Source organism: Phyllostomus discolor, chromosome 4 (assembly GCF_004126475.2).
Source record: "Phyllostomus discolor isolate MPI-MPIP mPhyDis1 chromosome 4, mPhyDis1.pri.v3, whole genome shotgun sequence".
Taxonomy (NCBI): domain Eukaryota; kingdom Metazoa; phylum Chordata; class Mammalia; order Chiroptera; family Phyllostomidae; genus Phyllostomus; species Phyllostomus discolor.
The window spans coordinates 2,878,937-2,892,033 of NC_040906.2; the positions used below are offsets into that span (position 1 = coordinate 2,878,937).

General features: G+C 65.0%; 1 protein-coding gene across 10 annotated transcripts in view; it reads right to left on the reverse strand.

Moving 5' to 3' along the window:
- Positions 1–13,097, reverse strand: part of AGAP1 (ArfGAP with GTPase domain, ankyrin repeat and PH domain 1) — a 348,436-nt gene that overhangs the window by 250,654 nt on the left and 84,685 nt on the right. For 2 of the 10 annotated variants that reach the window (XM_036022677.1, XM_036022672.1), the window contains exon 1: positions 1,360–2,890. The exons of 4 other annotated variants lie outside the window; for them this stretch is intronic. In XM_036022677.1, coding sequence (XP_035878570.1) covers positions 1,360–2,347 — 988 coding nt within the window. In that variant the 5' untranslated portion in view covers positions 2,348–2,890. Of the gene's footprint in view, positions 1–1,359; positions 2,894–13,097 lie in introns of those variants that run through there. 4 more of the 10 variants (XM_036022675.1, XM_036022676.1, XM_036022673.1 and 1 more) reach the window with 4 other exon arrangements.

Genomic DNA, 13,097 nt, shown 5'->3' on the forward strand with positions numbered 1-13,097 from the left:
GCACGGAGGGACCTCGCACGCACTGTGACTGCACGACCACACGTGCGGAAGCCACTCGTGTGCCTTGCTCCGAATCGTAGAACAAACACCCAACCTCCGCCCCGATTTCTAGTGAAAACAAATAAGAACAGCAAGTTAAACTGATGCCAGTCTGGCAACCGGCATGCTATATTGTATCCTCGCTAAGAAAAGAAAAGTCACATTTTAACACAACTCCATGCTCAACTTCTCAGTGGGGCGGCACCACGCCCCCAGGCAGCCAGGTAACGAGGGCCGGCCGGGGGAGGGAGCGTCTCCCCGGGGAAGGGCACTCCCAGCTGCGGCTGAAAGAACCGAAGGAGCTCCCTCCGCCCCGCCCCCAGCAGCAGCTGCACAGCTGTGGCAATCCGCCTGAGGGCCCTTCAGAGGGGAAACACGTGGGGGGCACACCTCCAGGCCTCCCTCGCCCCACCCCAGCCTCCTCCCGCAGAATGGCACCCAGGCCTGTGGAGAGACCTACCGGGTCTGTGCTCTGTAGGTTCCGGAGGATTCCAACGCCCCAGACACTCCCCGAGGCCGCCCGAGCCACGTGCCAGGCTGTCATCCCCTCGGTGGGGAGCCCTCTCTGCAGAGTCCTGGCGGCCACGAGAGGAGAGCAGTGGACTGAAGTCTCGAGGGGCTGCAGCTGCGACCCTGGCCGGCTTGCAGGAGCGGGAAACACAGCCCCGCCCCTTGAGTACTCTCCTCCCAGCACACCTCCCAGCAGGGCGGCCCCGGGGGAGGTCCACATCCCTGACCCCTGGGAAACTGTCCCGACCAGGAGCGCAACACGTGACAACGTGCACACGGCTGAGGCCACAGCACAGCACCGCCCGCAGCACCTCCCGGCAGCGCCTGCAAGGACGGACACTCGGCTTGGAGGTGAAGACGGGAACCTAGGTGAAAGCGGCTCCCCACGCAGGGCCGCGCCACCTGTGCAGCAACCTCAGGGCCGGCGGCCTGGCCCCCAGGAGCAGCCCACAGGGAGCACAGCCGGCAGCTGCCAGCTCACGGGCCTGTTGGTGGAGAGGGCTGCGCCCGCAGGGCAGGAGAAAGGCAGCACCTGGCAAGGTGATCTCTCCCGAACAGGCGCAAGGGACTTTAGGTCACACGCACTGAAAGGCGCCACCACATGTGGCTGAGAGCAGGCAGGTCAGGAACGTGAGGACCTAGTGTCACTGGGGGAAAACTGCAGCACCCGAATTCACACCCAGGGTTACCCCCTGCCGGCTGGGGACTTGAGTGGGCAGGTCCCTTACTTATCTGCTCTCAATTCCCAGAGCGCTCTGCTGGGCAGGCCCGTTCCCACCACTGCCCTCCCACTCCGGCCGCGCTGCCCACCTCTGCGTGGGGACCCATCTATGCTCTCGGCGCTGGACGAGTGCGCGTCGGCCGGCGCGCGCCGCAGGCTGAAGTAGCCGCGGGGCCGCGAGGGAATGCTCCGCGGGGCGGGCCCGCCGGCGGGCGCGCCATCCCTGCGCGCGAAGATGCCGCTGAAGAAGCGCAGCAGCCTGTGCTCCGAGGCCGCGCCGGGGCCGGCGGCGGCAGCCCGCGCGCGCTCCAGCCGCTGCAGGTCGCTGTTGTCCAGCGTGCGGTTCTTGCTCTTACTGCGCTCCCAGCGCTCCAAGTCCGAGAGCGCATCGTTCTTGCTGAGCACCTCGCCCACGTCCAGGGTGTTGCGTTTCTCTGAAGCGGGCTGCGCGGCGGGCGCGGGCTCCGGGATGACGCCGGGGTCGGCCACGGCCTCGCCGCCCGGCTCCCAGGCCAGGCTCCCGGAGCTGCTGTGGCACCTTCCGCGGCCCAGGGCCGGGTCCCGTGGAGTCTCGGGCCCGCTCCAGTGTCTGAAACTGAGGCTCCGCCGCAGTGGCGCGGCCCGGGCCCCTTCCACGTCGGGGCTACAGGGTGCAGGGGAGCTGGGCTCCTGCTTCAAGGCCGGGGGACTGCCCGCCACGTCCGTTGGCCCGGTGCCGCGTGCGCACGGCCGGAGCCGCCCGAGCTCCAGCTGCCCGGTGCTGCGGGTGCGGTAGGTGCGGAAGTCCCAGGCGCGCGGCCGGCGGCCCTCTGGGTCCTCCGTGCCCGCCGCCACCGCCTCCTCCTCCTCCTCCGCCTCCTCCTCTTCCACCAGCCGCTCAGGCGCGTCCGGGGAGCGCGCGGGCCGGAACCTCCGAGCGGGGCGCGGGTCGGGGCCGCCAGGGCCCGGGGCGGCCAGCTGCTCCTTCCTGACCATGGTCACCGAGATGCGGTAAACGGTCTTCCTGGGGGGCGTCCCGCGCGGCATCGCGTCCGCAGGCGGAGACGCGGGCTCGCCGCTGCCGTCCAGCAGATACATGTCGTCCGGGTCCGCGGCCACCGCGCCGCCCGCCCGGGCTCCGCTGCATCCAGTTAACCGCGAGCAGGGACGCAGGGACCGGCGGTCGCTGGGCAAGGTGGAGCGAGCGGGCGCGCCCGGAGAGGGCCCACGCCCCCTACTCGCCGCGAGGGCCGCGCTCAAGCTGCGGAGACGGTGCCGCTGGCGACTGTCGGCCGGTGCGCGGCGCGGCCCGAGTGCGGTGGTCCCGGCCCGAGGAGCCCAGCCATGGGCCCGCGGGGTGGGGGACGGAGCAGCGGGAGGGCGGACGGTCAGGCGCAGGGATGGTCTCGCCGGCAGGTGCTGCCGCGGCGCGCAGGGCCCGGGGCGGGCGGCGGCGCCCGCGGGTTCATTGTCTGCGGCGCGGGCTCCGCTGGGGTCTTCGGGCCTTTTTTGCACGGGGCGGCGGCGGCTCCGGAGCCTGCGCCACTCCCAGGGCCCGGGACTCGCGGGCAGGCAGCTACGCCGGCCGCGGCGGAGGGGCGGGAGGGCGGCGGTTTAAAATGGAAACGTGCGCCGGGGCGGGGCGGGGCGGGCGAGGGACGACGTGCAGCCACCGCCGGGCCGCGCGCTCTCGGCTGGGCCGTGGAGGCGCGGGAGCGCGACCGCGGCGGGAGCGCGGCCCGGCGGGCAAGCCGAAAGCACCGGGATGGATCACAGGCACGCGGACCGGAGCCTCCAAGGGCTGGCCTGGTGGTGTCCCGCCTTAACCCTAACCTGACACCAAAACTCTGCACTTGACTTGCAAAGTAAACTCAAAACCACGAGCAAAATATCGGCCCTGTCTCACCTGCTGCGGGTTGATGAAGCATCTGCCCTAAGCACGGAAAAGGCCCTAACTCACACAAGAGACTCGTTAAGAACAGGAGTGTAGGCACCTGTGAGCCCCTAACTGGACCCAGGAACACGCCCACTGCCAGGAAGGAGGGGAGGGTGGGCCGGTGCAGCAGCTGGGAGACAGTGGGTGGGGCTGTTCACACCTCCGCCCTGCACTGCGTGAAGGGCAAGCGACATTTCCCAGTGGGTGGGGAAGGGCTCTGGACCGGCAGGCACCTGCTACCCTGGACGGCGACGGGCAGGAGAATGCGGGGACGGAGAGCAGGAGGAAGCCTGGCCTGTGGCCCGAGGCTCGTCCTCCCCCTGACCACCTTGGTGCGTACACCTGCCCACTGAGGAGGAAGAAAGAAGCTACCGAAACCCAGAGCACCCGCGTGAGGACGGAACTCGCTAAGAAGCTGTGCGCCAGGCACTGTGTGTAAACGCCACACTGACCGCTACTGTGAACACTGTGTTGCTCCTCCACCCGACCCCCCTCACCGCCTCTCGGCTGTCCGACCGTGGTCTCCGGCCCTCCCAGGTGCAGGAAAGGGCTCATTCGTGGCTCATTAGCTTTTACCAGCTCTTCCCAACGTCCTGAGCTCAGCTGGGTCAGTTTGCTTGCGTTTCCGGACAGGAGGCTCCCACCACCTTTCTCTCGGCCTGGACCTGCCGGGACTGTGCAGAGGCTGCTCCCAGGGCTGCGCCCCTGGCCGGGCGGGCGCTCCACACCCCTGGGCTGCTGGCGGGGGCTGCTCGCCCCTCCTCTCCCCCTGTACCAAGTCACTACCGGGCACCTGTCGCGCTCGTGGTACCTAACGAGTGTGGAGCTGAGTCCTGCGCTCTCTGGAGGCTACCCCCGACCGAGGAAATCCAGATTTCACCTCAGAGGGGAACGGAATACTCAGATTTAACGAGACAAATCAGAAAGGCTGCTAGCCCACTGGAGTTACTTATTTCAGTGGGCGGGGGAAACACCCTGTCCGACGCCACAGCGATGGCCGCGCGTCCCTGTGGGCTGCCCACAGCTGCACCGAGCCCCAGAGCGGACTGCAGGCAGCGGTGGCGGTGCAGCAGAGCGGGCTCCGCAGCTGCGGCAGATGCAGCGCTCCGGCGGGGGGGGGGGGGGGGGGGGGGAGTGCCGGGGAAGCCGTGTGTGTGGAGGCCAGGGGCACGCGGGAAACCTGGGTACCCTTCATTCAGTCCTGCCTTGAACCCCAAAAAGCTCTTAACAATCAGGCCTGTTTACGAAGAAAACCCTGTAAAGCACCTCTGACCACCCTCAGTGGCTCCAGCTGGACATGATGGCCACCAGCAGGGTCTTCAGCTCTGTCCACCAGCCCCTGGCACCCAAGGGCTCAGGAGCAGGGCCCCCAACATGTCCTCCATGCAGAGTGGGGGCCCCAGGACAGAGGGGTCTTGCCTGCTGAGTTTCAACCAAAAGCCCTCTCTGGTAAGACCCGAGCCCCACCCTGCTGCAGAGCGGGAGCCAGGCAGTCGCCTCGCTGCCACAGCGCGGTTTCCGGTGCCCATCCGGTCAGGCGGTGCCGAGGCTCAGAGCGGGCAGGCGCCTCCCCCCACGCTGCACAGCTATCTGCTGCGAGCTGAACCCGGGGGCTTGGGGTCACACCGCCTGTACCCTTTTTCCCACGCTACAGTGCCATTTCTTCTCAGTGCCAACGTTCTGCGTTGTTGGCAGTGGCGAGAGACACGTGTGTGACTACTACTGAACTGGGTATCAAGGACGCCTAAACGGTCTCGTGACGTCTCGGCACTTTTCCGTGTTTGTCTGTCACATACACGCTGGGCCCGTACTGCCACACCGAGCAGTGAGGAGGCAGGCCTCTGTCCCCAAAGGATCCACAAACTCATGAAAAACGGTGCGGTCTCCAAGGCCCAGGGACTGAACGTGAAAAGACGGCGAGGGAGCCGCTGCCCGGGTGGCCACGCTGTGCCGGGCACCGAACAGGTGAGCGCCACAGGTGACGGGCCGCAGACTACAGGTCCCTGGCTGCAGCTGCAGACACTCAGAGGCCGGCCCGGCCTGCAGGTGCAGGAAGCGGTGCTCAGCAGTGCGGAGAGGCGGGAGAGAGTAGCTTTGGACTACGGAGACGAGTTTTAACATGGAATGGGCTGGCCCATCAGTCAGATACATAAATGCATCCTGTGATCTGAGGGCAAGGTAAAAACAAATAACACAGCATCCCTTTAAAGCCCAAATATTCAACTGCTCATCCTCCCATTATTGCACGGCCATCTGGAATCCGGACCAGGTTTTGCACTTAGCCGCAGGAGGATGCAGCCTGCAGCAGAGTAGAAGATTCCATTCCATCCACCTTAGATGACACTGGCTCCCGGCAGACACTGAAGGATGGAGCCTCTTTGCACCACGGCCCTGCGTGTCTGGTCATTCTCTCCTAATGCCGACCACCAGGGCAAGGGGGCACCGCTTTTCTAGGCCCCCCATGATGATTTCACAGGAGACGCTCTGGTCCAAGCTGAAAATCCTGCAGAACCGCGCCTCCCTGCTGCCCTGGATACATGGGCTCTTCCGATGCAAAGAATCAGAGGCTCAGACAGAACCCGTCCCTGCAAATCCCTTTACACAGCCAGCCCTGCCTTTACATGACAATAATCTTCCCTTTCGTGTTCGGGTGGCCTTGTGCTTGATTTCCCCGTTGCCTTTCCAGCTGGCCCCTCTAGACCGTCTTTCCTGAATTTTGCCATGCCATGGAGTAGGTCACCATTTTGGCTTAAAAAAAAAAAAAGCCTATAGTTGATCTCACGGCCACAGGCAAACGGGAGCAAGCAGGCACAGCCTCAGGGCTGCAGAGGGGACCAGGCCAGGGGCCAGCCCTGCCACGCCCCAGCACCACCGGCAGCTGGCCAGGCTCCCCCAGCTCCAAGTTCACGAGATCCCCTGGCCACCCCCGCCCCCGACTTCCCTGTCCTGCGCCATTTCTAGCTTCCTATACATTAAGCGCTGTCCGCAAGAACGCTGTTTCGCAAGTGTTGCTGGAGCTGCTAAAGGAAACCACTGGTAGCCAGCGGAGTCGCCTGCAACTCCGGCCGACCTTCCAAACAACAGGAGGCGGCAGCTGCCAATCACGGCCTCAGCGGCTTAGCGGCACCAAGCCCGCAGGCAACAGAGCTCGGCCAGGCTGCAGGCAGCAGAGCGCCACCCCGGAGCCAACAAAGGCCCTCCTCCAGGTCATGGGCTCTTTAAAGGCTACTTTTTGGCGGGAGGATGACTGACAGGCACACACCTACGAGGCAGACAGACAGCTATGTTTCTTGAGCAAGGTCCCGTGTCACCGGGAGACAGACGCACGACGGGCCACTTCAGGAGGCGGGTTCCGCAATCGGCGCCTGTGGGCTGACAGCCCTGGGCGGGGCCCGTCACGGGCCCACGCGTCTCGCCCCACACACTGAAAGTTACAAGCGGAACCGAGAAGACATGAGGACTGGACCCTCATCTCTGAGTCCCAGGAGGGTGTGCAGGGGTCTCGGGGCGGAGACTCTCTGGCCCAGCAGGGAGACGGAGCCCAGGAGGTCTGCTGCCAGCGGGGCCGTGGGGCTGCGTGACAGGTGTGGACACGCAGACCTGTCATGAGGCAGCACCCAAGCCCCACGCCCTTGTCCATTCTAGCAGGAGCCCCCCCACTCAGTGTGACCTCAGTGGGCAGCACCAGCGTGCACCAGGCTCAGCTCCGCGACCACTCATCAAATGTCAAGTTGCAGTGACCCAGGTCAGAGGACGGAAAAGGTTTCTCAGCCCGCCCACTGCCAGCCAGCCCCCAGGCGTCCACGGCTCTGAGGGTCAGGTGCATGTGCCCTCAGGTGGGAGGAACTGGGGAGCTGGGAGGAGTCTGTGGGAGGGGCAGGCAGCGAAGGGATCGGGGTCCATTCCCCAGTGGTGCCTGGCGACGGCTCAGGGTCCCGCCAACACAGATGACCCCCGGGCTGTCTTCTTGGGGATTCCTAGAGGACAGGAGCCCCCTGTGCGGCTGCACTGGGGGTGCTCACACGCGACTCTCAGGGGTTCCACCCTCCAGGCAAACCAGGGACGTCACCCCGACACTCGGCGCACCGACAGCATTTCAGGGAGAGGCCCCCTGCTGCCAGAGCCTCCCATGGCCCAGCAGGTGGATCGTGCTGGGAGGGCACTGACCATGCACCGGGCACTCTGCTCAGGGACGGGGCTGGGGGGCGGGGCCGTGGTCAAGGACTGACAACTGTCACAAATAACCGACACCCAGAAAAAGGGGTTACGCAAAAAAGGGGCAGGCAGGAGGCAGGCAGGAGGACACTGCAGTGTTTCTCACCAAAACACTCGGGGAGTCTTTAAAGGGGAGGCGGCATTTTGCCGTCCTCCGGAGCGGGGCGTCTGAGCCGCGGCTCTGGGGGCGTCTGCGCTGGACGGTTCTCTGTGGGGGCTGTCCTGCGTGTCGGGAGCACTGCCCTCTCCCCAGCCGTCGTGACAGCCTTTAAATGCGCTGTCACTGCCAAACACCTCCTGGCGGGCAAACCGCCCCGGGCAGGGCAGAGAAGCTCCGAAGGGTCAGCAAAGAGACTCGGGGGCGGGGGGGGGGGGGGGGCGGGGGGTGGTGGTTCCTACGTGTGAACAACTGTTCTTTTCTCTGTTCCATGTGTTCAGCCATTCCTTGACTCCCCGACTCGGAACATCTTAATAAAGGGTTCCCAACGGTCCCCCAAACGAGAAGCAATTATTTCCAGTAATCCTTCCCAGAACAGGAAGAACAGCTCTAGTTACAGATGAGGCCACTGTGGATTCTCCTTCTGCGACAGACACATCATCAATTATTATGTTTGGTTTAAAAGCGCATCTCGGGCCCTGGCCGGGGGGGGGGGGGGGAGCTCCGTGGGTGGGAGCGTGGCCCTGATACGCCAGGGATGCAGGTTCGATCCCTGGTCGGGGCGCACGTAAGAATCAGCCAATGAATGTGTACGCGGACCCACACATCAGCGTTTTTCTGTCTCCTGTCCCCCTCCCCCAAAAAAATCAATAAATAAATTTAAAAAACAAAAAGAGTAGATCATAGATGTGATTACAATGCTGGCAATGAAATAATTAAGTTTTGCCAACGTTGATTATTCAAAACCTAAAGCATGTTATTTTTAATCAAAACATATCCTAAGCAACGTGCACGAAGGTTTGACCCTGAGCCCTTGACCGTGAGCACCAGAGAGCAGCACGTGTGGCCTCAGCTCAGTTCACGGCGTCGCCCCCAGGGGCCTGTGCACGGGGCCAGACAGGGCCACGGGCTGGGCCTGGGGCTGCGTCACCCTGCACTAGGTCAGCGGGGACGTCCCTCCATCCTCTGCAGGTGGCAACAGCCGTGTAAGCCGCAGCAGGCTAGGTCTGGGAGAGACCTCCCCCCAGGCCCGTTCTGCAGGTTCCGAGGCGGACTCCCAGGGCGGCCGGCTGGCTGGCCACCTGCCAGAGGCCACCGTACAGGCAGAGGGACCCCAGCTCCGTGCTCCCTCCTGCACGCACTTGGCACAGAGAGCCAGCAGGGAGCGTGCGAACCCAAACCGACCCTGCGGGTCCACTGAGCTGGCCGGCGAGAAGTCTTGCCGTTTACGATGTGCCAGTCAGTGTCAGCTAGGGGTGGGGTCTGGAGGTGCAATGAAGATCTAGTCTATTCACCGTCACTTTGTGGAAGCAAGCATCAAACGCCCCCCTGTCCCGTCCAGCCCCCAGCTCTCCGCAGAGGCTCCGCGGAGGAGGAACCGGAGGGACGGAATCGGGGCGGCACATGCTCGCACCTGTCCCTCCGACAGCTGCAGGCAGCTCTGGAATCCGCGTGGAGGAAAACCACGACATTCCTGCCGATTGCCTAATCGCCCTGGTCCTCCAGGGCACGTGGGGCAGGCTGGAGGGCAACACCCTTCTGTGCGGGACCCCCCCCCCCCCGAAGGGACTGCTCCAGTGACAATGACAACAACAATGCCAGCAGGCCGCCCTCCCCAGACACCCCGGGAAAGCACGGGAAGGGGGCGGCGGGGAGTCTGCTGCGGAGCACCAGTCGCTCACTGCCGCCCGAGCCCGTGTGACGCCTGCTGTTTACCACCCTCATCTGCAGAGCCACTGACCCCAAAGGTCTGCAAAGCCGGGTTTGTACAAAACCAAAACTCGAGGCCACTGGGAATTTCGGGCGGCACCGGCACAAAACTGCGTGGGGCTCCCACCCACCGACTGGAGGAGCGGGTCCCGGGCTTGGAAGACACCAGGCCATGGGCAGGGGCAGGCCCTCCCCAAGCCAGCCCCCTCCGGGCTCCCAAGGGGGCTGCCCCCTACACCCTGCTCCCTCCCCGCCACACCCCCCCACCGCAAGGCAGGCTACCCCCAGGGGCAGGGCAGGCCGGCTGCACCACCCCACAGACGTCCCTGCAGTTCACCCACTCTCTTCCCCAAATGCCTGTGACAATGACAGTGAGGCAGGCACCACTGTAACCCCCCTTATGGAGGGGAAAGCCAGTCACAGGGAGGCCGAAGAGGTGCCCGACGGCACAGCAAGGGGTGGAGCTGGACAGACGGCTGGCACGCTTCCTGCCGCCCCCTCAACCTCTCTGGACTCTCGGGAAAGCTGGGGCTCGGCCAAGGGGAGCCCTTCGGGGTAAGCGGGGCGGGGTAGGTGCGGGGCGGGGTAGGGCAATGACAGGACTTTGCAAAAGCGAGCGGGAGTTCTGCGTTCTGCCCAGCTCCCCCGCCAGGGCCAGGACGGCGGCGGGAGGGAAGGGAGGAAGCCGAGGGGAGCAGGTAGGCAGAAACGGCGCTCACACACGCAGGTGCTCCCCACCAAGACCCCAAGGAATGGGGCGCTGAAGGTTCCAGGAGGATTGGGGTGAAGGAGGCTCCCATTTCATCGGAATCTCCAGGGGCAGTGCACCGGCCCCAAAGTTAATGTCACCCCCAAACTGCCCCACAAGACTCCACTTTCCTTCTGGAGCTCCTGGAAAGGCTGAGCACATCCTGGTCTCCCCTCCTGTCCCCCTCCTCTGTTCCTCACGCTCCACCCTCTCGCTGCACGGGCTGCAGGCTGGCCTCTGCCTCCTCCAGGGTCTCCAGGGCTGCCTTCCCCCCACAACTAAGTGGCCCCATGTGGCCACACCCCCTGCCTGGTCTACCCGTAGACCGGGCACCTCCTGGGAGCCCTGGGAGCCCTCCAGGGCCTGCCCCTCCCACCCGCCCCACCCAGTGGGCCCCCAGTGTCCCCTCAGCCCGCCTCCGCCCCAGACCTTGACTCTGACCCTGGAAGGCTACAAGAAGTCGGCAGTCATAAAGCAGAAACCCTCACTCACACAGCCACCAGACACATCCCGGACACAGTGGGATCGGTGCCCACGCCGGGGCACGGGGCACACGGTGCGTCTGTGAGAAGACACCCGGGCTCCCGCGGGCTGGGCAGCTGGGGCCCGCCAGGGGCAGCATCGGCAGCGCGGTCTCTGAAGGGAAACCTCGTTCCCAGCAACGTTCTGCTAGCGGAACACGGAGCTGCTCACGAACACGCACAGACACTGGGCCAAGGGAACAGAGGCACGTGTAAAGGAAAAACTCCCACTAATATTTTATCGGCCACCAAGGTTTTCATGACCCTGGTCGTCACAACAAACACACTGTCAAGTTCGGAGTGACGTCCAGCACCCAGCTGGGGCCGCCACAGCCGAGGGCACAGCCGAGGGTGGGCTCCGGCCTCAGGGGCTCTCACTCCCGCCGTTCCGGGGTCCGGAGTCTGCGGCCGGGGCGTGGGCGACGGGGGCTCCCCAGAGGCCTCTCCACGTGGTGTGCGGACGCCCTCCCCCGTGTGTCCTCACGGGGTCGCCCTCTGGGCCTGTCTGCGTCCCCATCTGCTTTTTTTTTTTAAGAATTTTATTTATTTTCAGAGAGAGATGGGAGGAAGAGAGAGAGAGAGAGAGAGAGAGAGAGAGAGAGAGAGAGAGAGAGAAACATCAATGTGTGGTTGCTAGAGGCCATGGCCTGCAACCCAGGCATGCGCCCTGACTGGGAATCAAACCTGCGACACTTTGGTTCCCAGCCCGCGCTCAATCCACTGAGCTACGCCAGCCAGGGCCCCCATCTGCTCTTCTTATAAGGACTCCAGTCATACAGCTCGGGGTCCATCCCAGTGACCTCGTGCTCACCCAGCGACCTCCTTTCTAAAGCCCCGTCTCCGAGCACAGCCCAGCTCCAAGGCCGGCGGGTTAGGGCCCCACAGAGGAACTCTGGGTGGGTGCCACGAGGCTCACAGCAGCTGCCATCGGAGCAACCAGTAACGACAACAACAACAACTCCTAAAGGAAGGGGCGTGGCCAGCGCGTGACGGTCACGTGTGGACTCACAAAAGGCGTTGTTCTCGGTGGAGGCTCAAGGCAGCCCCCACGTCACACCAGCCAGGCCCTGGGACGCACAGCTGGTGTCCCCAGCACCCGAATGGAGGAACGGTCACTCGCAGGGGACAAAGGCGGCCTGAGAGCGGACAGCGGAGCTGTCCTGTGTGAGGATGAAGCCAGGCCCCCACCCTCAGGCTTGAGGGCACCCGAGGGGGAAGCCAGGGAGAGCCCTCGCCTGGCTCACACGTCCCAGCCGTTTGGCCCCAGGCCGCAGCCCCGAGCTGCCCGGAACGGCCGCCTCTCCTGGGGGCCAGTCCGAGGAGGCCGCTGCCCCAAGTTCACGGGGGTCACGGGGGTGCGGACCCTCGGCGTGACGCTCTCTCGTCTCCTGCACCCTTCCTTCATCCTAAGGGGCCGTGAAACACGCGTCACAGCCGCCCGGCAACACGGTGGGTGTTCTTCCAGCCCAAACACCCGTTCGTTTCCATGGCGGCCGCAGAGCACCCGGGTACACGGCAGTGGGGACGGCCACGGTCCTGGGGTGGAGGACGGCTCCGCCCTCCAGCCCTCGTGCCCCGTGGGACAGGAACACCCAAGACGCACCTGGCGCCTGGCTCTGCGTTGCCCCTCCCCCTCCTACAAACCTCCAGATCAAAGCCCAGGCTCTTACTCCAACCAAGGCCCCCCCCCCAGCATCTCCGACGGAGCCTCCCTGAGGGCGGGCTGGGGGCTGGGGGCTGGGGGCTGGCGGCTGGACCTCCAGTGCACAAACTCAGTAAATGCATGAATAAATCACGGTGTTTGAATGCACTCAAACACAGAGCACAGGGCACGGCGCGGCAGACAACAGCCCTACAGGGGAAGGGTCCGGCTCCAAGGTGAGTCGTGAGGCAACCAGGGAGCCGGCCCCCTGCTCACCCACCGGCCTGCCCTCTGCCTGGGGCCCAGCCCGCGCCCAGCCCGGCCTCGGGCACGCGGGGTTGTTCTGCGTGGGTCAGAGAAGGGCGCTCGGCCCTGCTCTGCTGCCCCCCCACTTGCGCTCTGGACACTGGGGGGTGGGGGCGAGGGGAGCGGCTCCCGGGGAAGGGCACCGTGACAGGGCAGGGAGCCTGGGGGGCTCAGGGGCGACACTGCCCTCTGAAAGAGGGCGAGGGGCGGCATTCGGGGCGGAAACGACCCGGGAACAACGTCCCCACACCTCCCTCCTCCCAGTTTCACACCTATCGGGTGCCCACCCACTCGGTGCACCCACACCCACCTGGAACACGCATGGGCCGAGACAGCCGAGCGTGACCTCCCGGGGGAGAAAGTGCCGGAAGGGGCGGAAAGGAAGGTGGCGACCCTCCACCTGCCCGCTGTGCCGAGCCCGCGTTCTCCCGGCCGGCATGCATGCGTCTCCGAGGCGCCATCCCTTTCACGCCCGTGCCGACCTTGCACGGAGCAACAAACGTTTCTGCTAGCACACAGGCCGGGGGGGGGGGGGGGGGGACCGCCGGGAACCACTCGGGTTACAGTGGTTAGCACTGTTTACTCACGGAGGGGCTTCGGGTGGAATCCTGAG